At 38.3% G+C, this 23,134-nt stretch overlaps 2 protein-coding genes across 6 annotated transcripts; both read right to left on the bottom strand.

Moving 5' to 3' along the window:
• Window positions 1–1,389: 1,389 nt before the first annotated feature.
• LOC128896048 (xylosyl- and glucuronyltransferase LARGE2-like) lies at window positions 1,390–10,908 on the bottom strand. Of its 4 annotated transcripts, XM_054159190.1 has the most exons (12): window positions 10,616–10,908; window positions 9,739–9,890; window positions 9,278–9,411; window positions 8,956–9,139; window positions 6,512–7,056; window positions 6,151–6,300; window positions 4,344–4,646; window positions 2,969–3,165; window positions 2,630–2,771; window positions 2,276–2,406; window positions 2,093–2,185; window positions 1,391–1,624 (listed from the first exon to the last, which is right to left on the bottom strand). In XM_054159190.1, exons 2-12 carry the CDS (start codon window positions 9,815–9,817, stop codon window positions 1,498–1,500), a joined length of 2,085 nt encoding a protein of 694 aa, XP_054015165.1. In that variant the 5' UTR covers window positions 9,818–9,890; window positions 10,616–10,908; the 3' UTR covers window positions 1,391–1,497. The 4 variants fall into 4 exon arrangements, with proteins under 4 accessions (XP_054015181.1, XP_054015165.1, XP_054015190.1 ...); XM_054159206.1 differs by lacking the exon at window positions 4,344–4,646 and having other exon boundaries at window positions 1,390–1,624; XM_054159198.1 differs by lacking the exon at window positions 1,391–1,624 and having other exon boundaries at window positions 2,093–2,195.
• Window positions 10,909–12,809: 1,901 nt separating this feature from the next.
• LOC128895846 (protein mesh) lies at window positions 12,810–22,961 on the bottom strand. 2 transcript variants are annotated; one of them, XM_054158800.1, is made up of 16 exons: window positions 22,531–22,961; window positions 21,009–21,250; window positions 20,581–20,768; window positions 20,182–20,497; window positions 19,416–19,584; window positions 19,086–19,346; window positions 18,511–18,701; window positions 18,291–18,436; window positions 17,938–18,219; window positions 17,073–17,542; window positions 16,646–16,920; window positions 15,742–16,016; window positions 15,510–15,664; window positions 15,248–15,430; window positions 13,380–13,530; window positions 12,810–13,287 (listed from the first exon to the last, which is right to left on the bottom strand). In XM_054158800.1, exons 1-16 carry the CDS (start codon window positions 22,913–22,915, stop codon window positions 13,197–13,199), a joined length of 3,780 nt encoding a protein of 1,259 aa, XP_054014775.1. In that variant the 5' UTR covers window positions 22,916–22,961; the 3' UTR covers window positions 12,810–13,196. The 2 variants fall into 2 exon arrangements, with proteins under 2 accessions (XP_054014775.1, XP_054014766.1); XM_054158791.1 differs by lacking the exons at window positions 12,810–13,287; window positions 13,380–13,530 and adding an exon at window positions 13,989–14,773.
• Between the last annotated feature and the right edge of the window lie 173 nt (window positions 22,962–23,134).

The following is a 23,134-nucleotide window of genomic DNA, read 5'->3' as shown; positions in this document are numbered from 1 at the left end:
AGAGTGGGAGAAGCTCTGCATAAGCTGTGGAGCTTACGTACGTTGGATGACACTGGTTTAGGAACACCTTGGACACACGTATAGGAGCGTATGGTCTAAAGCAATCTTCCATTTCCAGAGCTGTATCGCTTCCAACTGCGACATGCGACCGCAAAGGGTTAATGCGTACGTATCTCAGCGACGGGAAATTTGTCGCGAAGCGTTTGTCGGTGATACGATAGTTGATTTGATGTAAAACGGTAGCTCGGATAGATCTGTAAAAATGTGCTTTCTTGAACGACGGCTCGAATCGTGTCCTAATCGTCGTTGAAACTGCCTAATTCATTCCATTTGTAAAAAAAAAAATTAAAAAAAAAGAAAAGAAAAACTTTCTCACCATTTTCCGCGTGTGTACTAACCGCATATAATATAATAGTACCGTGCAGAAACGCGAATCGTGTTCCTGACGACGTGTTGTGTTAGGCGAACGGTGTAGGACGTGTGTTTCTGTGGATCAGGCCGCGTCCAAGTTTCTCGTACTTGATGAATGTGTGTGTAGACGTTATGGGGCCGAGTCATGAATAAACGACGTTTCATTAACATATTTTCGTATCTCGTACAGCGTTCCGTTGTACAGGATAAGAACGCTTCGAAGTGTTTTTATCGTAATAGGGATTATTATAAATGTAAAGGAACTATGTTTGCGTGTCACGATCTAGCCGTAAGGAACCTCCTTAGGGAACGTAGCGTTCAGATTTTTTTCTTTCATAGACTCTAGATGATATAGGAACGTTAAGGATGGATAATCGACGTAAAACTTTGCGATCGTTGATCATGTCTTTTTATTTGTATTTCTTCTATTCTATATCTTATTATTCGTGTTATCATACTATTATCATCATTATTATCATTACTATTATTATTATGGCTATTTATATTTAATATTCCTATCGATTATTGGAATTATACCGTTGCGTTGTGCTGTTATTATCATTGCGATCGTTGTAATCACGATTATTTTTGTACGAAAGTTTTACCATGAAATATTGCAACTTGCCTTGTAACAGAATTCAGTTCCGTTCGGCGTGACGTTTCGGCCGACTATAATTTATACATGCCATGTCAATGTACTATCACTGTAAATATTATACATATTTTATAAATGAAATATTTAGCGTGACTGTAACATTACGAGAATGTACTGAAAGCACCACTCTGTACACTCCACTACGATGGTTAAATTTTAATAAATATTTCCCAACCCCATCGCTGTACCTTGATACACCCACATGTGATACTGTTAAGGTGAGGCCCAACTGTTGTAACGCATTCGTTCGCTCGTAAATTGTGCGTCTTCGGGCGGATTCTATAAAAAAAAAACCGTTTCCCTAGCGTCGCTGCTGCGAAAATGAACGTTTCCATGAATTTTCAGAGAGCATTTTTATTGAGAAAATAATCATAACATCAGCGTCTTTACAGTCTCTTAAAATATCATAAATATAGTCCGTGTATATAGTATTATTTGGTTCCGACAAGTTTTAGTATCTTTTCTTCTTTGGTTACTTTCTTCAACTTTGACAGGGCACTCTCGCCATACTTTGTCACCAGTTCTTCGACGAAGTCGTCCTTCAACTTTTTCAGACATCTGAAAAGCAAATTAGTTTAATTGCATCGTTCGTTTCATTTATTCAATACGCCATTGAAAGCCATTAGAGTATCAAATACAGAAATTGCTGTTTCACTCGGAACGGTATTCAATACTTCGAAAGCTGTGGCAGATTATACAGGGTGGTATGTTTTCAATGGTGGGACAAAAGAAAAGTTTCAGAAAAGAATGAGTCCCTGTTTTAAGATCACAATTTGTGCAATTTTAAAATCCTTTGTTTTGTATATAATGTCAAGACTGTGGTGTTCAAACTGTACTTAGTATTACGCCAATTCAATTATCAAATTTAAATGCACCCATTCCAAATCAGGAACGATACAGGCTTCCTGTATATTGAACTCACGATATACTTCTTTCACCACCCGCTGCTTAATTCGCTTCTCTAAACCGCCTATATAGCCTATAATAGCCTAATTGCCTCGATCAATATATTTAATCATACATTACCTCCTATAAATAGAGTCGGTTCTGAACTTGCCGATGTCGAGACTAGGGGCGTGAGGCCGATGGATAATGAACGTATCCGGCAAGACAATGTACCTATATAAATCTTCAATTTATGGCATTGCGCTACAGGGTGGTCGTATTCTGTAATTTTATTAGATAGTGCATTTATAAAACGCCTCTTACTTGTAATCTAATACCGTCAGATGGGTTAAATAGGAAACTTTGTTCCATCCGAAACCGATGAACCTCGTGTCGTAACGAGGGGCCAATTTCGAGACCACTATGTACGGCTCAAAATCTGGTTCCCAAGAGACCTACGGTGACATTAAACTTCATTGTTTTACGATTTACATATGACCCGTTCATGGCACAAATCGATTAACTCCATAAAACAAAAAGTTGAGAAATGCGATGAAATATAAAAATTTATGACTATACGAAGTGCTTTGACACTTAAATTTGAGATTTTTCAAAAAGTGGAGTTAATCGATTTGTGCAGTGAACGGCTCATATGTGGCGACCGATGTATACACGTACTTCATACGGTTCCATTGTGTTTCGCCAATAACTGTAATTCGTGGCTGCGTGACCCTGCGTCCAAACGTGGTACCGGAAGGTGTACAGAACGCCACGCTTCAGGAACTTTAACACCTCGTCCTTATTTGCGGGGAAAGTGAACCTGTAAAACGTTAGTGCAACAGGCTATTCGTTCATTTGAATCAGAGATGGGCTTACCGATACTTTGTTAAAATATTGATCAATTCGTTATGGTGAATAAGTTGACAGTGACAGTAGGTTATATGCAAATCAGTATGTTGAATGATATCTACATCGTCGAGCCCATCTCTGCTTCTATTACACGTCGGCGTTAAGTACCTATAACGTTCAGTCTCAAACGCAGGGACGATCAAAGCTACCCTGTCCGACTCGCTGACGTTCAACTTGGTGATGTAGCCCATGAGGCTCTCGTGCAGGCCATATTGCGGAAGAAAGTCCACGTCCAATTGAAAAATGAACGGAGTCGACACATACGACATGGCAGTGTTTCTCAGATAATTGATCGGATACAGTTCCTAGGGAAAGAGACTACCACAATTATCATAAATCGTGTCGGAGTAATTGGATATTCCACGCTAACGTTCCTCTACTCGTTTATCAAAATACAGTCACCTCCCTCAATAGGACTGGTCACGGGTCATAAGGAGAATAATTTTCCTGGAGTCAGGTTTTCTCACTAATACCCTATGTTCGACTCCGAGCAGATACTGTGCGTACTCTGTCAATAGCGCCGGTCCATTATGAAGTATTTAAATTAAGGCGCTGGTCATTAAAAGACATTCGGTTTGTTAAATTGTTACATTTCAGGCATTTATCATGCGATTCTAACAGTTAAAAGTTAGTATTCGCTCTCAGTCGTGTGTACATAATCGTGGTCACATTTCTAGTTTATTGTGGTGAAAACTTGTATATCATTGTGATCTAGTTTGTAAAATTTCTATTACCAATAATTTAATCTAGATATTTGCATTTTCACTATTATTTAAAAAAAAGACGCCATTGAATAATAGTAATTATAATCTTTGCCATTTTCATTACACATTTTTAATATTTTAATGTACTTCTAAGCTTTTCTATGTACTTCTTTACAATTTAGATTAAACAGGACTGTTAACGAATTTCTAGTAGAATAGGCCAGATGTATGTTTTGATTTCAATACTTTTTCTATGTATATATATTATAAAGACATTTAAATAACATTCAATGATTTGGGAACATAAAAAATAAGGTTTAAATGTAACTTTTGGTTCGCGGGCTTATTGAGAGAAATGCTAGTTTCACTACTCATGAGCATGGCCAAGATATAAAGTAGAGAAAGCGTTCGAGCGCTGATTGAGAAGAACGACTCTATTGAGAGAGGACCTATCAACCCTTTGCACTCGACGACAGTTTTGTTACAGAAAGCTAACCTTTTAAACGACTAAACTTTCTTCTATCATTATTGAAGAGTCATGGAAGCAAAGTGTCCTACTACTACTTCAGAGTGTACCAGTTTACAGCGTAGGAAGCTATTTATGGTCGCTAAGAACAGTTCAAGATTTAATGAAATCTAAGATAAACAAAGACTGTAAGTCGTCCCTCGAGTGCAAAGGGTTAAGAGAGGTGAGTGTATCTTCCAGCCTCGATATCTTATTATTGGAATGTTGTCCGAAATCCTCAGAACCAGACATCAAGAATGAGAGAAGGACGCACCCCGTCTTTGTAGACGACGTGATAGGCGATGTTCTTTCTCTTGCGCAGCTCGATGGAGCCGCGGACGAACTCGAGGAAGTTCTGCACCTCCGCGTCGGTGAGGTATAGCGCGACGCTTATGGTGCCGGGCCAGTGTTTCGACAGGTCCTCCAGCAACGGTATTCTTTCCACGCTACACTGAGTTACCAGAGCAACGTCCGCCGGAGCGTACACGTTGTATTCGTACTCCAGGAGGAAAGGATGCGTGCGATACAACATGGTCGCGCCTCTCATGAAATCCCGACAGGGACTTGATTCGTTGTACTGAAAGGTAGAAAACTGTGGTGTGGAACTAGTAGACCCTGGGGAGCTGGAAGCATTCGCCTGGGGTGGAATTAGGATGCGGTAGGAATTTTTTGAACTATTTATTTGAATCAAATCATATGGTGATTTTCATGTGGCGAAGCTTTACTTTACATGTTTTTAGGTGGAAGATTTTTTAGAGGATTTTTACTTACAAGGTAAGTAATTATACTGATTAGCCCATTCACTGCCAACTACGAGATGTTTCAAATTGATTGCAATCACTCAAAGAATAAGTTTATAGCCTTTTGAGTCACGAATTATTGCAAAAGAAGATTGTAAATTTTCTTCTTAAAACAACAAATTTAATATCACTTTTTATTATCAAAATAATAACCTACATTACACATCTGTATTAAATCTTGGCGCATAAGGCAAAATGCTTTTAATTTGCCTGGCAGTGAATGGATTAGTAATGAAACAGTAGACAAACTGCTCAGGATTGCTTAACAATACGAGCAAACATCTTGAATACGGTTTCTGATGCAGGAAGAATGTCTACAAATAATATATTTGAACAATTAGTTTAAGAATACCTCCAGTATGGTGGGGTGATGACTTGAATATATTAAAATAAAATAATCTTCTCCAAAGATTCCTCGAGTTTTATCAGAAATCTTACCCCCGAATTATTCAATTTTACTGACGCAATAGAATTCAAATCTCCAAGGATTTCGCCTCTCTTTTCAAAGTTAAACTTGCCGGCAACTCGAGCTGCCAGTGTGGTTGTTCAGAGCAGAATCTCAACCATGTAACGTAGCAATGCTCAATCCTTAATTGCAATAGGAATAACATGACTCGTAGCATTTGTAAAATCGAACTTTATCCGCCTCATACAATAGATCTATTCCTCAGCGAACCAATGAATCAACCATTACTAATTATATTCAAGTTTCTAAAATCTCATGGTCTATCGTCGTAAGTCATACATTGTTCCTAATCTACTATCAGGTAATACTGTAATTATTTAGTAATTGTTTCTCAGTTTCACTTCTATGTAATAGTGTAATGTGTACTGTTTGATTTAATTATAATTTAATTGCTAATATGCTCAGTAATGAGTATGTTGCTAATAACCTCGTAAGGGATTTAGTTGCCTAATAAAAAGAGGGAGTTAATTTCAAACTTAACCCTTTGCACTCGACAACAGTTTCATTACAGAGAGCTAAAAATTTAGACGACTAAACCTTCTTCTTCTTCTATCATGAATGGAGAGTCGTGGATATAAAATATCTTACTACTACTTCTATGTGTATCAGTTTATAGCTCAGAAACCCGTTTATGAACGAATGAAATGTAAGATAAACATAGACTGTCACTTCTAAGTCGCTCCTCAAATGCAAAAGATTAAGATCGATAGCGTACAATCGAATTACAGTCAAACTCCAGTTACTTTGCTTGCCTCATAAAGTACTTTGAACAGAGCAATTGTGGTTTGCCAATCGGTTTTGAAATCACGACTTACTTGGGACACTGCTTCGTGTTTATCGCAATCGAATAGGCGTCTGCGCAAAAGATTCCCGTCCATCTCGAGGAAGACTTTATGCCATTTACGGAACTCGTTGATGTGCTTATTATATACATCCTGCTTTCGAGGGGAATTCCAATGCACGATCTAAAAGGAACCGCGAGGAAAGCTTTTGAAACAATTGTCTTCGAACGTAAATTCAGCAGAACTTTCGTTATGTGAACTAATCGATGACAAAACATTTGGATTAAGAGAATATTCCGTTTGCATCATTTATTATTCGTAATGTTCGCATAACGGAGGTTCTATCGTGCACCTAATAGGTGCCACCTATCCCCAAAGCCAGAGCTTTACGTACGCTTATCCGTCCAGAGTCGCGGTAGCAAAGATCGCTGATCGTGTGCTCGCTTAGCTGAATATTCCACGTGCACTCTATTCTGTACACGATGGAGGGATGCTCTTTGATAACAGCATTTATCACATCCTGATCGGCCAAACTAGTTTCCGGTATTTGTGCCAGCACCCGTTTCGTGACCGTTTCCCAGAGGGTTGTAAATTTTCTGTTACGGAGTTGCTGCAAGTCCATTAGCATCACGCCTGTGTTGAAGCCTCTGCTCAAAGCTGGCCATGGTCGCTGACCGTACGATAGCGCCTTTATGTACCAATGGCTTTGATTCTCCGTCAATCCAAGGGCTTGATCGTCCTCAAAATTCTCGAAGGATCGCCAAAGCAAACCGACGTCGTTCAAAACGGTCACGTCGGTGTCGAATACGAGGACCTTGTCCACCCGCATCGCATCCGGCAGAATTAACTTCAGCAAACCGTAAACACCCGAGTAATGCTTGTTTGGGATCCACGACACCTTTGGCACCCATAGTTCGGCCTTGTAATACGTCAGGTTCACTAAAACGAAGGAACGTAACTAGCAAGAACCGCCGGCACCGGATACTCGCGACATTATCGACTCTCATCCGTTCCTCGAGCAACGCGAGATTTGAGATTATCCCTTTGCGGATCCTGGATGCCCTCTACGAGGAGACATCGTAAGTCTAACAAATTTGGTTAATGATTATGTAGAACAAATTTATGCTAGAGTAAATTTGTTAAAAATTCATGTTTTCTTGAAGTTTCCTTATTGGAATTGCACGAGAAATCAAACCAAAATATGGTGTATATGTACATATAAGGAGATTTAAAGAAAAATATATGAGCAGGCATTACGTGGAAAGAGTGTGAAGTAAAGGGTATCCTAAAAGAGGCTTCAGGGTTTTGTTTTTAATAATAAAATATACCTGTCAACTTGGCGTAGTGGACACTTTCAATTATGTTTAATTACAATCATGTGTACTTTATTTAAAATATACCAATTGAACATATTCAATATATATTACAATATATATAATACATCATAGAATATATTGAATATATTAAAAAACAAAATTCCGAAGTTTCATTTGAAAAATCCTTTATATTTGCAGTGGTGTCAATACTTCAAGAAAGCTAGAAGAATTTATAATCAAGTCTAATAATACCAAAAAAGACACATTTTCAAAGTTAGACTATTTAATGTAATGCGATTCCTGTTCGCACATTCTACAACGAGATGGTGCAGAGTGCAAAGGGTTAACACTTCGATGGCCGTGTGGAGTAAACTGGCCAATTGGTTCCTGTCGAGTCTATTTTGTCCAAGCCAGTGACAATTCCTGGTTTTTCAAGTCTCGTATTAATCTTTCGTGGGAATGTATTTGCATAAAGTAATATGGGGCTACTTTGGAAGCTCGTTATAGTCTAGTGGACTTGTGGAGTGGAAGATTATGTCCTCGAACACATGCTATACGGGCCAGAAAAATTCACACGGCCATCGGAAGGTTAATTCGTCGCTCAAATTTAGCTCAGCCGGTGCTTGGCACGATAATTGTTACAATTAGGTCATCGCGTGTTTAATCATTTTTGTGTCTCGTTGTACATCCAGAGGACATGCATAACAAGACTGGTATAATTGAATGATGACATTTTAAGTGTTGTATGAATTAAAGTGTTAACAAAAATAATAAACTACTTCATATTACTCTCTAATACAGAATAAACTTAATTGCAAAAGGTTGTAGATAAATGTACGTTTCTTCGACACATACAATCAGTCGCGTAAGTATTCGTACCCATATGGCTAACGATTGTATTTATGGCAAGTGGAGATACTGAGAAATCTATGAGAATATGCACAAATACAAAAATATATAAAATATCAAGAATAAAATACATGTTACACTGTTTAGAACAGAAGAGATACTTTCGTTTAAACTTCATTTCTATTATCTATATCTATAGAAATATCAATTTGCATTTAAACGTCTGCAGTCTGCTTACGCCTATCAAAGAAAGTCTAAATTAAATTATAGCTTTGGTGTTTCCAAATAAATGTTTACGTGTATGTATCTATAATGAAATATTTAGTTGGAAACATCGAATCTATCGTTTAGTTTAGACAAATTTCTTCAAAAAGCATAGAGGGTACGAATACTTATGGGACTGATGGTATATACACATTTTGCATGTACAACCTTTTTACGTTAGAAACTTTACATTTTTAAATATAATATTCTCAAACAAAATCCCACCCACTTCAATTGTAAAATTCGAATACTTAATAGCCACGTGCCTTCCATGTCACCTCAAATTCGCAGACCCACCTGGTCGTAGATTAAAACGAGACATCCTCGCGTCTAGATCTAATGCATTAGTCTGCTAATCCATCCCGTCCCGAGGAACGGGCGAGAATAGTAATCACGGCTCTTTACTAACCATGCGGTAAATCCCATGTGCGAAACAGGGTCGTCAGAGTTCTCTTCGCGATTTCGTCGACGAGCAAGTGAAAGTGCAAAGGTTTAGTGCGGTAGAATAAAATGGATTTTACTACTGTCACCAGAGAGAACGTGGAGTTGTATCCGGCGCACACCATCGCGATGTGGATGGTCTCGCATTTTACCTTGAAAGAGATCCAGAACAACTATCGATCACTGATCTTCGACGGTTCGAATGTTCGTTACATTCGGAGTTTCGCAATATCGAAGACCAAAATTGGAGAAATTAGAGGTGACACTAATGTTCGCCACTATGTTTTTACCTCGGCACGATTACTCTCTAAGCGCAACTTGTGGAGAATAGGCCCATCCACGTGAAAACTCGATTTTTCTATATCCACAGAGAACGGGCCTGATTTTCCATCGAGTTTGAAGGAACCGATTCCAGCGGAAGGAACTACAATAAGAAATCAACAGGTAACGAGAAACATTCGAGAAAAGTCAGAGGTAAATAATTACTCTCTCTCTATGAGTGGAGATTTCGAGTGCATAATTCTTTATTTCGATGTTGCCACTCTACTTCTATATTTAATAATATCAAATTCAAAATCTGTGTGCTTTTGATTTCTGTAAATCCTCTATTCGTTTTACTCAAATTTTTTATTCAATGATTAAAAAAGTGTAATTATTTATATCTGATCTTTTTAAATTGTGAGAATTTCCATGAAAAACAAGAGAACTTATTTCGATGAAGAACCAATGTAAAATTAACGGGGAGTGTTACCGTTCAATAACAAATACAGGTAAAAGATCGTCGATGGTATTAAAATGCCGAATAAACACCCTAGCCATGGTCGAGCCATTGGAATATGACGGACATATTTCCCAACTCGCAGAATGATTAGCGAGTGGACTTGGTCGTACGAATTCCGAGATCTATAAGTAAAAATTCGGTATTGTACACATTATTTAACATCTACAATGTTAATACACATCAAAATATACGTAGTACTTTATTACTAATAAATATTTATCAGACGAGAGAAAGTTTGCCCTTCGATTTTAGTTTTGTTAGGATCGAATCCGACGATTCTACGCCGAGATACGACAATTTAAAGTTCCCGTATCGATTGACTAAGATGAATGGAAGGAGGTGACCTATATAAATATAGAACCCCACAAAAATTCCTGAAAATGCGTACGCGATTCCGAGAAATAACGGTAGCCCTAGACGTAGCCGTCTGGCATTTTTTTTTCCTGGAAGAACTCGGCAACATTCATTGGCGTAACTACCAGGATATTCGAGGTTTTCATAGGCGTATGCATCAATTTTTTCCTTCACATCGTAAATGAGGTAAACTGATATTTATGTTTCTTTTTCTATTGTACAATCGAGATTTTAGAAAAATTGTGCAAAAATAATTGAAAGTACATATTAGAGACAATTCAATTCTACAAAAAAAAAAGTACTTCGATCTTATCTTCTATCGGTTACAATGAAAAGAAAATGTAATGAAATTTTAGTTTTTTGCGCATCTTCTCAAATTACAAAGGGAAGAGGTTATTTGTTGCTCGAATGATGGTCTTTTTCGAAGAAGCAACAGCGTCGAGAAGCTCGATTGAAATTACAGTATGGTAACCGAATCTCTGCCAACACATACCTCTGGTAACGTGACTTTTTCCCTCGACTGTCATCCAATTAAATCCATTACTCGAAACTACTTTGTGTGCGGTTTCGAGGGCGATCCAGAATCCTCCGCGTCAATTTCTACACAATAATTCAGCTCGAGCGCCGGTACACGTTCACGTCTCAATGGATCGGTGATGTGTCTCGCAGCGTTCGTCGTAAACCAAGCGAATTCGCGTAATTACAGTTACCGAGGAACACAACGTCGGAACGACATGCATCCTAAACACCCGTAGCGGGAAGTCTAACCGTAAATAGTTTAATCACTGGGTAACGCAGTGGTAGAATTACCACTCGGTTCTGAGCGTCGCGACGCGAGACGTCGAACGGTCGGTTATCAGTCGCGTAGTTAGTTGCTCGCTATCGTTACCAGAGGGCATGACACACTATTGTCTGAATGTAGCCGCACGTGTTGCACATCAACCATAAAGTACTCCAGCGAACTAGTGGGTGTAGAATGTATTCGTACACCGATCAATTTTCCTAAAAACTTTTGTGTGAAATTGTAGTTTCTTAACTTCCTTTTTTATAATCAATGATATTTTACATATTCTCGGAAATCTCTAAGATAGATATAGTCCAAACAACATTTACTAGTTAATATAATTTGTGAAATTAACAGAAAAAATGCGAAAAGTGGGTAAAAGTATAGAAGCAATAAGCATTTGTACGATTCTTATGACGAATCATTTGCAGTAGAGTTTGTAACGTAAACACATCAGTTTATTGCTCCGTACGAATTAGAAAACATCAAATTTCCGGTAAAGTACTTCTAAACAGTACTTATTGCTTCAACATTTCCATCGATTAATTGTTTTTTTCTTGTTCATTTCGCAGCTTACATAAATTGCTATTTTTTTTTTGTAATCTATCTATTCTAGAGATTTCCGAGAATATATAGAATGTCATTGTTTGTAACAAATGAGTTAATAAATTACAATTTTACACAGTCTTTTTGGAAATTGATCGGTGTACGAATACTTTCTACACCCACTGTATACTAATGCTGAAACGCGCCTGCCGAGAAAGAGGGCAAATTGGTGGGCAGTCGTTTCTTGTTGTACTCTCCTGAAAATGAAGTAATTTAAATGATGGTATATGGATCTGAAGTACATGCAGTTTACGTTTAGAGAAGAATGGGTTGCGCATCAAGTGCCCACCAAATGCTGTATATTCGGCAGCCACGTCCTGCATGACCACTGAATTCTACTAATTTAATAATATGGTCTTATTACTATTAGTATTTAGTTTTTTCTTTATTAACGACAGCTAAAACTCTCGTAGATCTATGTGTCCCTTAGACAATTACATATAATTGCGTGTATATAGTATTATATTTATATAATGTACGGGATTACAGGTGATTCATGTTCATGTACTGCACAGAGTCTGATAATAGGAGTTGCTGTGATACTATGATAAACTTACAGCTAATACGGTAGTCTAGCCTATTCCAATTTAATTTAGTATATACTTGGAAATGCAACTAAACATAGTTTAAATTGATTAGGTTTTAATACTAAATTAAGATTTTGTGTCATTTCAAAAATGTATCGATATTAGTACACTTTCGCGGGTCTAGTACTAGTGGCGCTATCAGTGGAAAAACGCCCAAGTTTGCAGGGAAAATAGTTCCCATCGTTTTTACAATGTGACGCCACCGATACATTTTTACATTTTCAACCATATGTAAATATTTCATGAATAGAAAATCCTCCTGTATCACAAGTACTGTAAATGAACTACACATACACACTCGAGAGTTGTAATATTATATCCGGGCCTATAGGCTCGGTAGAGCCTATGGCCACTATCAATAAATTCAATTCAATTCAATTTTTCATAATTAATACGACTTTATATTTGATAGTAAAAGTAGCTTCATTTCATCTAAAGTAATAAGGATATAACATGATAAAATGATAAAAGCATGCGTTAATATGTACAACTTATCATGTTTATAACAATTTTCACGACAAACTTGCATCTTTCCTCACCGATGGCGCCACTAATACTAAAACTATTACCCTTTGCGGTCGTATGTCAGGAAATAGTCTCCCTATGAATTGTAATCGACCTGTGTACGAATAGAAGCTACAGAAACGAAATTGCGTTTCTTTTTTAAATTAATAAAAGTTTGGATAACTTAAGATACAGTTACTTAACCCTTTCGCTACAAAGTTCGATTTTTATTATCATTCTATAAAATATATATGTCACAGTCTATTTTTCTATTCTACGATAGTACAAAATTGCAATAAAGAGTTCAGTGTATATATTACTTACATAATAAATAAACTAATTCGTTGCTTTATACATACAATTTATATCCTAGGAAGAAGTCCCAACGAAAGGGTCTTTCGTTTGTTTTGTTAAATAAATGTTTCGTTCTATATTGCGATTACTTACGTTAGCGTGAACATTAAAACTAATCTAAGCATACTATGAATACATTCCTTATTCGTAAGAGTGCCTTGAAATGAAAAAATGATATTATCATAGTGATGACGTGAGACAGATTATAAAAAATTTTACTATTAAAAAACTAATACTATTCAATTAATTTCTGTCGCTCTACTTGAATATGGTGCAGGTGGTTCATCCTCTGCGATTTTCTTTAAATTCTGCAGTTCTGTGCTTCTTGCGCTGTATAAAGATTTCAAGTATTAGTATCACATCGAGAAACAACTACGGTTGTTCGTTACACCGACATTTATGATTTGTTTAAATTATGATACCTAGTTTCTGCTTCTTCCTCTTCTCGCGCTTTCTTTCGTTGTTTTAAAAGTCTGATCGCCGCAAAAACTATTAGGAGTATAATTGGAATTAGGCAACCAAGTACTATACCAGCTGTAATTCCTGCTTGGCGAGAACTGTATTCCTGTTGACCTGTGATTTTTAATGAAATTTATATTATTAATATTAATTCAGGGTAACAACCCGATGAAAAGTTTAACAATCGCTGTATTGATAAATAATCTCAGAATAGATATAAGATAGCTATGTACCGTACATGCATGTACACCTATAGAAGAAAGGATAAAGGTGAAAGGATAAGAAATAACAGAAAACGATGACAATAGTACTACTTGTGGAAATTTCCATTCCACTGTAATGATTCTGACCAATGCTTGAAACGTTTTGCAAAAGTTTTAGTAAATGCATGTGGAATAGAAATTTCCAGAATATTGAAGGATACAAAAAAGTTTATTGAACTGTATTTTTACATTAATTAGCAAGCATTGTAAGCAGTTGCGCTACATTACATTGCATCATTGAATTTACAAACTTTGTTACCGCATTTTACTGCGCTTGAAATTTATTACACTTTATAAAACTACTTGTATACACTACACGATGAACAGAATTCTATAAAATGAAGGACATTTCTATTCCACAGCAAAAACAGAAGATGTAATTTACACGTGAAAAAGAATAATAATGATATTTAATGTATGCTTGTTTTGTACGATGTAACACGGAATTATTCCGAAAATGTAGACACGAGTTATTACGATCAATGAAAGAGAGAGAGAGTAACATGTTTATAAATATTTGTCATAGAAGAAACGCTTCCAATGATTACATGTGTAAATGGTGAAGTTTTGGAATGTCAAGTACGCTATGTGAATTATTCGAAATTGTTTGTTAAATTCTCAACGTTTAACGTCCTCTGAACAATATTATACGTCGCTTTCTTTGCTGGGACTTCCAGCTTTTCTAACGGACTCTATCATACTCTTTTCCGATTCTGTCGGAGAATTAGGTTCTTTGAGGTCCCAGTCTTTGTCCTCGAAATCGACATCGGGCATATTTGGCAAAGGCTCATTGGTACGATAGACTTTATCATAGCTATGACGCTTTTTGCTGGTACTCGGTGTAGTACTAGTGTCGCTAGTGGGTGAAATCGCTCTAACGTATGGTTTTAATGGTGTGGTCTGTCTCAATGTAGACTCATTGTCGGCATTAGATTCGCGCAAAGAGTAACGCCAAGACTTTACGGAGCTTCCATTCGATTGTTGCTTTCTTATATAAAGAAATGCGCCCCCGATAATTGCTACTATTGGAATCAAAACGGCGCAAATAATACCCATTGTCGTCCATGCTGTACGCTGCGCATACTCGACGTTACCTATATTTATGCAACACCAAACACTTTTTATTTTTCTATCTGTGAGCTCATGAAACCTAAATGAATTGGCATTTTTTATGCATGAATGCGATTATTGAATTCGAAATGACTTTAACGGGAGTGAAGTGGAAAATGAGAAAAGAAAATCGTAAAATTGAGGGAGTTGGGTGAGAAAATTTGTACAGGATTACGATGTGTTCTTCGTTGTGAATGTAATAATGTTGTAGCGTATGGTGGGTTAATACCGTGCAGAAGCGAAGTCACCGCTCGAAATAATTAGAGGATCGCTTGCTTAAACAATTAACTCAACCGAAGAATTGTGATACATTTTGTTGCTATTACTTTTTCACTTGAAAATGAGATCCAAGCACACGCATCTAACTAATTTTGCTAAACTATTCACAAAGATCCCCTGAATATCTCGAGTAGTATATCATCGTGGTGCTTTTAGAAAGTCATTGTTCAAATACTTACGTAGACACTCCGTGTATCCATACTCTGGAACGTCCCAGCGACCTTGTGGCGTGCAGACACGCCGTTGATCGCCAATCAGTATGAAATCCTGATTACACTCGAAGGTCACTTTCGTGCCAGGTGTAAAGAAGAAGTTACTCTTGCGGCCGAATCGCGGCGTCTCCAATACACCGCAAGATATTACTGAAAACAATCGAATAAACCCATAGATGAAGCATGGTTTTCAAATGAAACAATTTCCACAAGTCTTCGCGTAACTCACCTGGATCTTCCAAATTGGTATATCTTATCTTAGTATACGTGTCGTAGTAATTTCTTGTGAAATGGGCTGCATCCCTATTGAGGGTCATCGAGTAGTCGTATTGGCATTGATACGAGTCTCCACAGAGGTCTAAAGCTTGTTTTACATCATCCGTCCTACGACAGATCGACATAAGTCACATTTTTCTCAAAATAATTCGGTGTCCATCAATTTTAAGCAAAACGTTAATTACCTGTTAGACGGTATTATTTCCTGAGCGAACTTCCGATATTCAGGTTCAAACGTTCTGTTGGCATAGTAACTGGCGGTCCTGCCAAATTCTCTGGTGAACAGAGCCCCTCCTTTTAAGTCGTCCTCCTTGTCCTCCAGCATCCACTTTATCGCGAAGTCTCTGTGCACAGCTTCGAAGTGGTTCAGATTGGTTGTCGTCACCGGTTGACCATCTGGGGTCAACAGGTCGTCCGCGATGTCGACGTTCCATTTGCCAAAAAGTCCTGTGGTCTTGTTCTGAAATAAACCAAACGCGTTACCAATTCTCTTTCATTCTTAAACGCTTTACAGTCGAATCTGTTTTTGTGCGGTTTTGTTTTATGCAATTTTTTTTTGTGCAATTGGATTTGTGTGATTTTTTTTATGCGGTATATGAAAATATTATGATACGGTTGATTTGAATTTAACGTGAGCATATAACTGGGATCGATTATTAATAAAGGAAGAAAAGCGAAGCGACGATCGCGTATTGTTGGAATGCATCGTCTATTGTCTATTGCATTGCGGATAGTGAATGGCTTGACATTAGCTACTTACTTAAGATAGAATTAATTCTTAAGTGAGATTAAAGGTAAATTGACTATTATTTCTATTTAGATATAGTTTTTTATGAGTTTTATTTTTAGACATAAGTGCTCCCTTAAAATGAATATTTCTAAACGAAAAATTTTTTATTCGGTCCCTTTCTTCCACCGCATAAAAAAAAGTTTACTTTAATACGGTATGAAAAATTATTTATTACAGCTATTTATGGAGTTTCTAAATATTTCTTTTATGCATTTTTTACGCGGTCCCTATCTACCGCAAAAAATCAGGTTTGCTTGTACTGTGAGGTTATTTTGTCCCTTTTGAGACCTGTGCCTTACCAAGTAGGTCCAAGGTAAGTAGACCCTGGCCGTCATGAATCCCTCGTTTTCTACCACTTCCACGCCGGCACCAGTGTCGAACATAATGATCACTTCGCTCTGGTTTAAAATGTACGTTGGCGTGTAAACGACCACTCCAGGGAAGTGTTGGAACTTAATTGATGGTCTGTCGAAGTACACTCGCCGATTATCCGCGAAAACATCCAGACGGTATCTCCACTGGGCGTGTTTTGGCCTCAGACGAACCTCGATGGGGATAGAGTTGTTTCCCCTAGCTGTGAAATGAATTCAGGATTCCAGGTTATCGATCCTAAGAGTGTTTTGAACACTTTATGTCAATTTTTTAATAGCTTTCGTAACTTAAAATGATTGGCTCTGAAGTAAGGAATAATGTCTTCTTTTGAGTGAAAAAGTACGTGTGAGGTACCTGCAATGGACGTCAATTGCGTAGCTCTGACTTCGCCGTACAAGTTGTTCGGCATTTGCTCGAACCTAGCTTGAACATCCAACTTGTCCTTCTCGTTGTTCACTCGTACTAGAACGAATTCGCCTTTCCCGTTGAACGTGTACTCTAGATTGTCGAACGTGATGATGTGGGGATCGCCGAACACCGTCGCCACCGCAGGAGATTGATAAGCCACGCAGTCTTGGGTAGGTCGTCTCTCGAATCTGAATGTCTCGCAACCGACCGCGTGCTCCTCTTGCCACATGCAACACATGTAGAACGGTAATATGTCGTGGTACCAGTGCGAAAGGGTGGGTACTTTGTTCGCCTCGTCCCAGGGGTAGTACCCAAGGTTGTGTGATCGATGCGGCCTTGAACCCCACTGCTGGTCGTACGTCAGCATCAGGTAACCGTATTTGTCGTAGCAGCATTGTTGCTCGGAACCGTCCATACTACAATTACAATGGAATGTAATATATGTATTGTCTGCATGACTTAAAAACTGTATAGTCCTGTATAGATACTAGAGAATCTCGTAAGCAAATGAAGCATATAATTATTATTCTTGATTTATAACCGTGTTACTCGAGTGTCGGTGTTATTAAAGTAACGTAGCCTTCGTTGTGATAAGTGTAAGCTTTACCGCTGATTACTGATAAGATTAGTGTCAACTATATTTATCATTTAACGAAAGAGTCTCAAAGTTATACCAAAAGTTAGTCGTACATCATCTATGTTTCCTTGATATTTCTACACTTCAGTCTAGCACAATATAAACATCGCTATTTTTCTGTTAAGGAACAGAAAGAATGATAGCATTATCTATTGAATATTTATGTATACTTACTTAGGTGCACCTGTTCTCACGCAGTGATGCGCATGCTGATTGTAAATACAATCCAGATTCGCGTCCTTGTCGCAGTCGTAGTCCGGAAGGAAACGTCCTTTATCGTACAACGCGTGCTTCAAGGAGCACGGACACAGGGATATTTCCGCAGCGAAGTTTTTCAGATACCTATCGTTCATGATCCACTTATCGCAGAGTCGTTGGGCCCACTTCGACCCGTACACTCGTTCCCATTGCGGACCAAAGTACCACCCCAATGGGATTGGCCTGCTCCACAGGCTCCTGCAAAGATCTCTTGCGTTATTGCTCACATGTAAATTGGAAAAGTATTATCTTGCTCACGAGTTACGTACGGCGTGATGTTGTGGCCTGTGTTTTGCTGCGGATCCGTTAAATTCAGCATGATAAATCCAAAGGCCATGTCCTGCTGATAGGGATTGTACTCGTCGCGGTATTTAGCTGGCTGGATGATGTAGTAGCCGAGATTCGTGTACGAAGGCTGTAATTTTGTCGGTGTCATATGTACTTAGAGAATTATTTGTGGAACATTTTCTGAATTGTTCTTTAACTCACCTCCAAAGTAGTGATGTACTGAAAGTCTGGTAAAGTTTTGGTTTCGCGGTATCCCCACAAGGATATCTGCACGCCAGCGTTCAAGTTGCTGGTCAAGTTGTATCGATCCCATGTGATTTTTATTTCAGCCGGTTGTCGCTCGTGAACCGATTGAGCAACGTAGATCTTCTCGGTAGCTGTGGCTGGGGTCTCTGCGAAACCCGTGGACACGGTTAATAATTTTTATACGAAGATATATCTCTGTTATTGCTAAGCAAATTCAACGAGTGAATAACTTGCAATCGATAAGGTACTATAATTTAATAGATTTTTATTCAAACTAGTTGTTTCATTACTGAAAAGGTAAATGCTTTAACATAGGAGAATGGCGTGTAACCAATTCTTCTTAAACTAAAATTATAAGAGGCATATGAGCCGTTCATTGGACAAATCGATTAACTCCATAAAAATAAAAAGTTGAGAAATGCGATGAAATAATGTACATTATTTTTTTAAAATTCCCTTTATAAATATTCCCTTATAATAATTCCCTTTATAAATATTATAAAGTCAACAATAATCGTCAATAATGTTACCAATGAAATATTTTCCCTTCCAGTCGTAAGATTTGCTATCCCCGATGCTGATGGCGAATCTGATGTATCCCTGGGCCTTCACAAAAGGCTGGACACAGATGGCGCGATTCCTATCGATCACTGTACCGATCACCCACACGGTCTCGAACATGCATCGAATCTTTTGAGTCTCGTTGAAACACGGACCAGTGATGTTGACAATGGTCCCGCCTAACATGTTTCCGCTTTCTGGCGCGAACACCAGAGGCAAGTTTGCCCCAGCTGTAACGAAAAGAATCGCGTGTAATCGGATCGTTCTTGCTCCTCAACTTCTCTCTCGTTCGAACCTACCGATATCCTTGTTGCAAGTCCCGAGCATGATCTTCTCGTCTATCCTGAAAATGTGTCGTCCTGGGAAACGGTTCGCCCATCCTCTTCCTGTCAAGTCGCGAATCGTAGACATTTGAGAGTAGGGTTTGTATTCATAGGACTGCGTACCGTTTCCAGCGTTGAAACCGACCTGAATTGCAAATCATAATGAAAGAAACGTGACGAAGCTCGCGATAAATAGTGCACCTTGTTCGAATAAGCTGTTAACAAATCAGCAATTCTTAAGGAGGAGCATTTAAATAGTCTTTTCAAGTACGTCGAAGAAGCGATATCGAACTAATTCGTTGAAAGCGAATATCTCCACCCTGTAGAGTAAATGTATAAATACGTTCGTATATTACATTCCATCTGCTACGATTATTTTTTGATTTAACCGATAAGATAAAGTGACCATAGTTTTATCTTTATCACTGACTTACAAACGGTTCTGCAAGCGTCGGTCGCATCGTAAGCCTGCATGGAAAACTACCTTTTTCTTATATTATACCATGACTCTTCATATTTATTCGTGTAATATATATTATACTATTCCTGCAAGTTATTTGTCTGTGAGTCATATTGTCCCTTATAGTGAAAGCCATCTTGGCTTTACATTTGCTCTATCCTCTTCGAAAACCAGCGCTACTTTTCTTACTGGTGTAGTTATTCCAAACACCAGGGTATTCTATCCGAGATCACAGTGTCTCAGGTAAATTCTGGCATTAACTACAACGAATATCCGACTTACAAAAGCTGGAACACCGCCTTCTCCGCCCGTAGTATCGCCACCAGCTTCCGTGTGACTGGACCATTGAATGTCTAAGTAGTTGAATATGACATAGGTGGACACCTCGTCCGTGACCAGAACCATTTGGAAGGTGTTCGTCTTGTAGAGGGAATTATCGATACCACCGGCGAAAGACATGTTCTTCCACGTGATTATAGCAGCGTGCTTGGGGTCGAAGGAGTCGGAACCGATGATGCCCTCGCGGACGTCCCACTTAACACGCTCCCGCATTTCGACGCCGAATTGATCATTCCTCCTTTGCAAGTCTCTCTCGAGCCTGAAATTTATTTTCACAGGCACTCGTTAAGCTGGAGTCTAATAGTTGTTGTTCAACAATACATTCGATGAGAGCTTACAGACCTGAAGTAGACGCCAGGCGCTCTTTGATCTATGTCGTCTTTTCTGACCTCCCCTATGCGACACTTGCTGAAGAATATTCCTATAAAGCTGGGATCGTTCTTCTTTGGCCAGTCTTTCACAGGGAAGACGACAGGGTAAGTGTAGTATACCGGAGGGTCACTGAATTCTAAGTAACCATTCATGGATACCTAAAAGATGGTATATTGGTCTTTTAATGTCAACACTCAGTTGAAGTTTATTTGTTTCTGAACAATTTGTTATTATCAGACATGGCCACTTTTGAAATACTACTTCACACGTTATCTTATTCGTTATGCAGGTAATACGACTTATCATTGCATACTTTAATCGAAGTACTTAATAAAAAATTGCAGGCGATGCCTAGATAATCTCTAGGTAATAGTAACATACATGTAATAGGAACATACTCTGGTGTAATTGAATCTGAAACCAAAGAAGGGCAATTGAAAGTTGAAATTCTTGTGTATCTGTGGCATCGACGTTTGGATGTCTTTTTGATAATCGCCCAAGTCGTTATCACCGCCCTTGTCGAAGAACCAATACATAAACTTGGATCGTATTTCTCTCAGCCTCGCTTCTGTTATGACGTAGTTTGGAACTGAATCGGACGAACGAGGCGCGTACCTGTCCGCGTCAGGTGCATCTGAATCTGCAAGAACGCATCAATTCCAATACTTTAGTTCTTATAAGAAAATGGGATACATATTTGCCTATACGATTGAAACGTACTTTATGTGATGTGTATGGAAATGTGTCTTGCATTTGTTTGCTTCGTACTGTTCGATTCTTTCGTTTTTAGTGTGCGAAAAAAATAGCTTTACTGCTTTTGTGTCATTATTAAAAATAAAAGTATAATTATATAATGAAATTTACTATTCAACCTATAGCCCAGACCTTGTATCACCTTTTCCGAGTAATGATGGATTTTATAAACGAGAGATGATTTACGCACGATAACAAACAATTAGTGGAATGGGGGTGCACAGAAGCGCAATCACTTTTAGAATGATGACACATGATCGTAGGATCACGCCTAGAGTTCTATGTTTTTTTAGTTATCGCTTAGTCAATTAACACTCGCGAAGAGGATCTATAAGAAAGAAGATCGATAATTTTATTAAAATTGTAAACTTGTTCTTATTAATACTCGCGAAGAGGACCTAGAGGAAAGAAGGTCGATAATTTCATTAAAATTGTAAACTTGTTCTAGTGACTCTAAATGAGGTATTCATACTTCCCTTATGAACATTTCACTTCTTTTCGCGTGGTGTACCATACATGGTACTTGCCAATTTTTTTATACTTAATTCTTCAACCTCTATATTTCAAATCAAATTTGACTTTGTATTTCTAAGTTATAGTTCCAAAAATAAAAAACTTGCTACTCTTTATACATTTCATCCTATGTTCTAAGGTATGTCGTGTACTATTTACTATACTGTACACTCTACTATTTATTATCTACTAGATAATAAATCGATGCGTCATTATTGTCACATTTTTTATTGAATTCTTTTACTTCTCCATAATATCAATGTCGAAAACGTATGCTTAGCAGTTAAAAGCATTGTGGACAGAATTGATTTAGGAACATTTCCAGTGATGATATATGGCACGAAAAGGAAGATAGTACTCATTACGAAAGTCGTGGCGACACAAATCTAGTGATTCATCTCCGATTCACGTTAGAGTGAGTAACTGATAAAGCAGATAAGATCTGATTCGTTGGTTGGACTCTATAACAAATAATGCTAGCATTCCGCGAGCATGTACATTGAAGTAATGCTAACACAAACGAAAAATCAAAGTTTTGACGAGTAACGGAATATTCGGCAGACATCAATTTAGGAACGTCCGACGTCGAAACGACTAACTTTATAGACAAATTAGAAAATTAATGGTCACGCCCATTGATATCGAAACACTCACCGTATCTCACATACTTTCCGCTTTTTTCTCCAGCGATTCTCCCAGATATACCTTTAGAAACTGCAATTTCTTCCTTCGGCTCGTTTTTCAGTGGCGAGGGTGGGTCCGACTTTTCTTCGTCCTGATCATCTTCGACGTTGGCGAGGTCCTCCGCTTCTGAGAAGACTTCCGCTGACGATGGGACCGCTGAGCTTTCGTTAATTTCCGTCTCAAAAGCATCGTCGATATTCGTAGACACATTTTCGTCGTTCAGACCATACGCATTCTCGAACGCCTGGTTCTCGATTTGTGCCGATATTCGACTCACCAACGAGATCAGAATGCAACCGAGCACGATCGGTCTTGCGAAATGGAAAGCGCGGTCATGACGAACCGCGATCCGCATTTTTAATTAATCAAGGTAGATGAACCGATTTGTCTAGTGTGAGCAAGGAAACTGAGCTTGGTTTCAGGTAACGAACTCTGATAACGGTACTGATATCAGTTATATGACGATAACGTGCGTTTATCTTCTTACTACAGGTGGATAAGGTAACGCACGTACTGAAACGAATGAAACAAGCAAAGGGCTGGTGTCCCACTTTCGAAAGGGCGTGGATGCCCT

The sequence above is a fragment of the Hylaeus anthracinus genome, unplaced genomic scaffold (assembly GCF_026225885.1).
Source record: "Hylaeus anthracinus isolate JK02 unplaced genomic scaffold, UHH_iyHylAnth1.0_haploid 0, whole genome shotgun sequence".
In the NCBI taxonomy this organism is placed as follows: Eukaryota; Metazoa; Arthropoda; class Insecta; order Hymenoptera; family Colletidae; genus Hylaeus; species Hylaeus anthracinus.
This window is presented reverse-complemented; position numbering and strand designations above follow the sequence as displayed.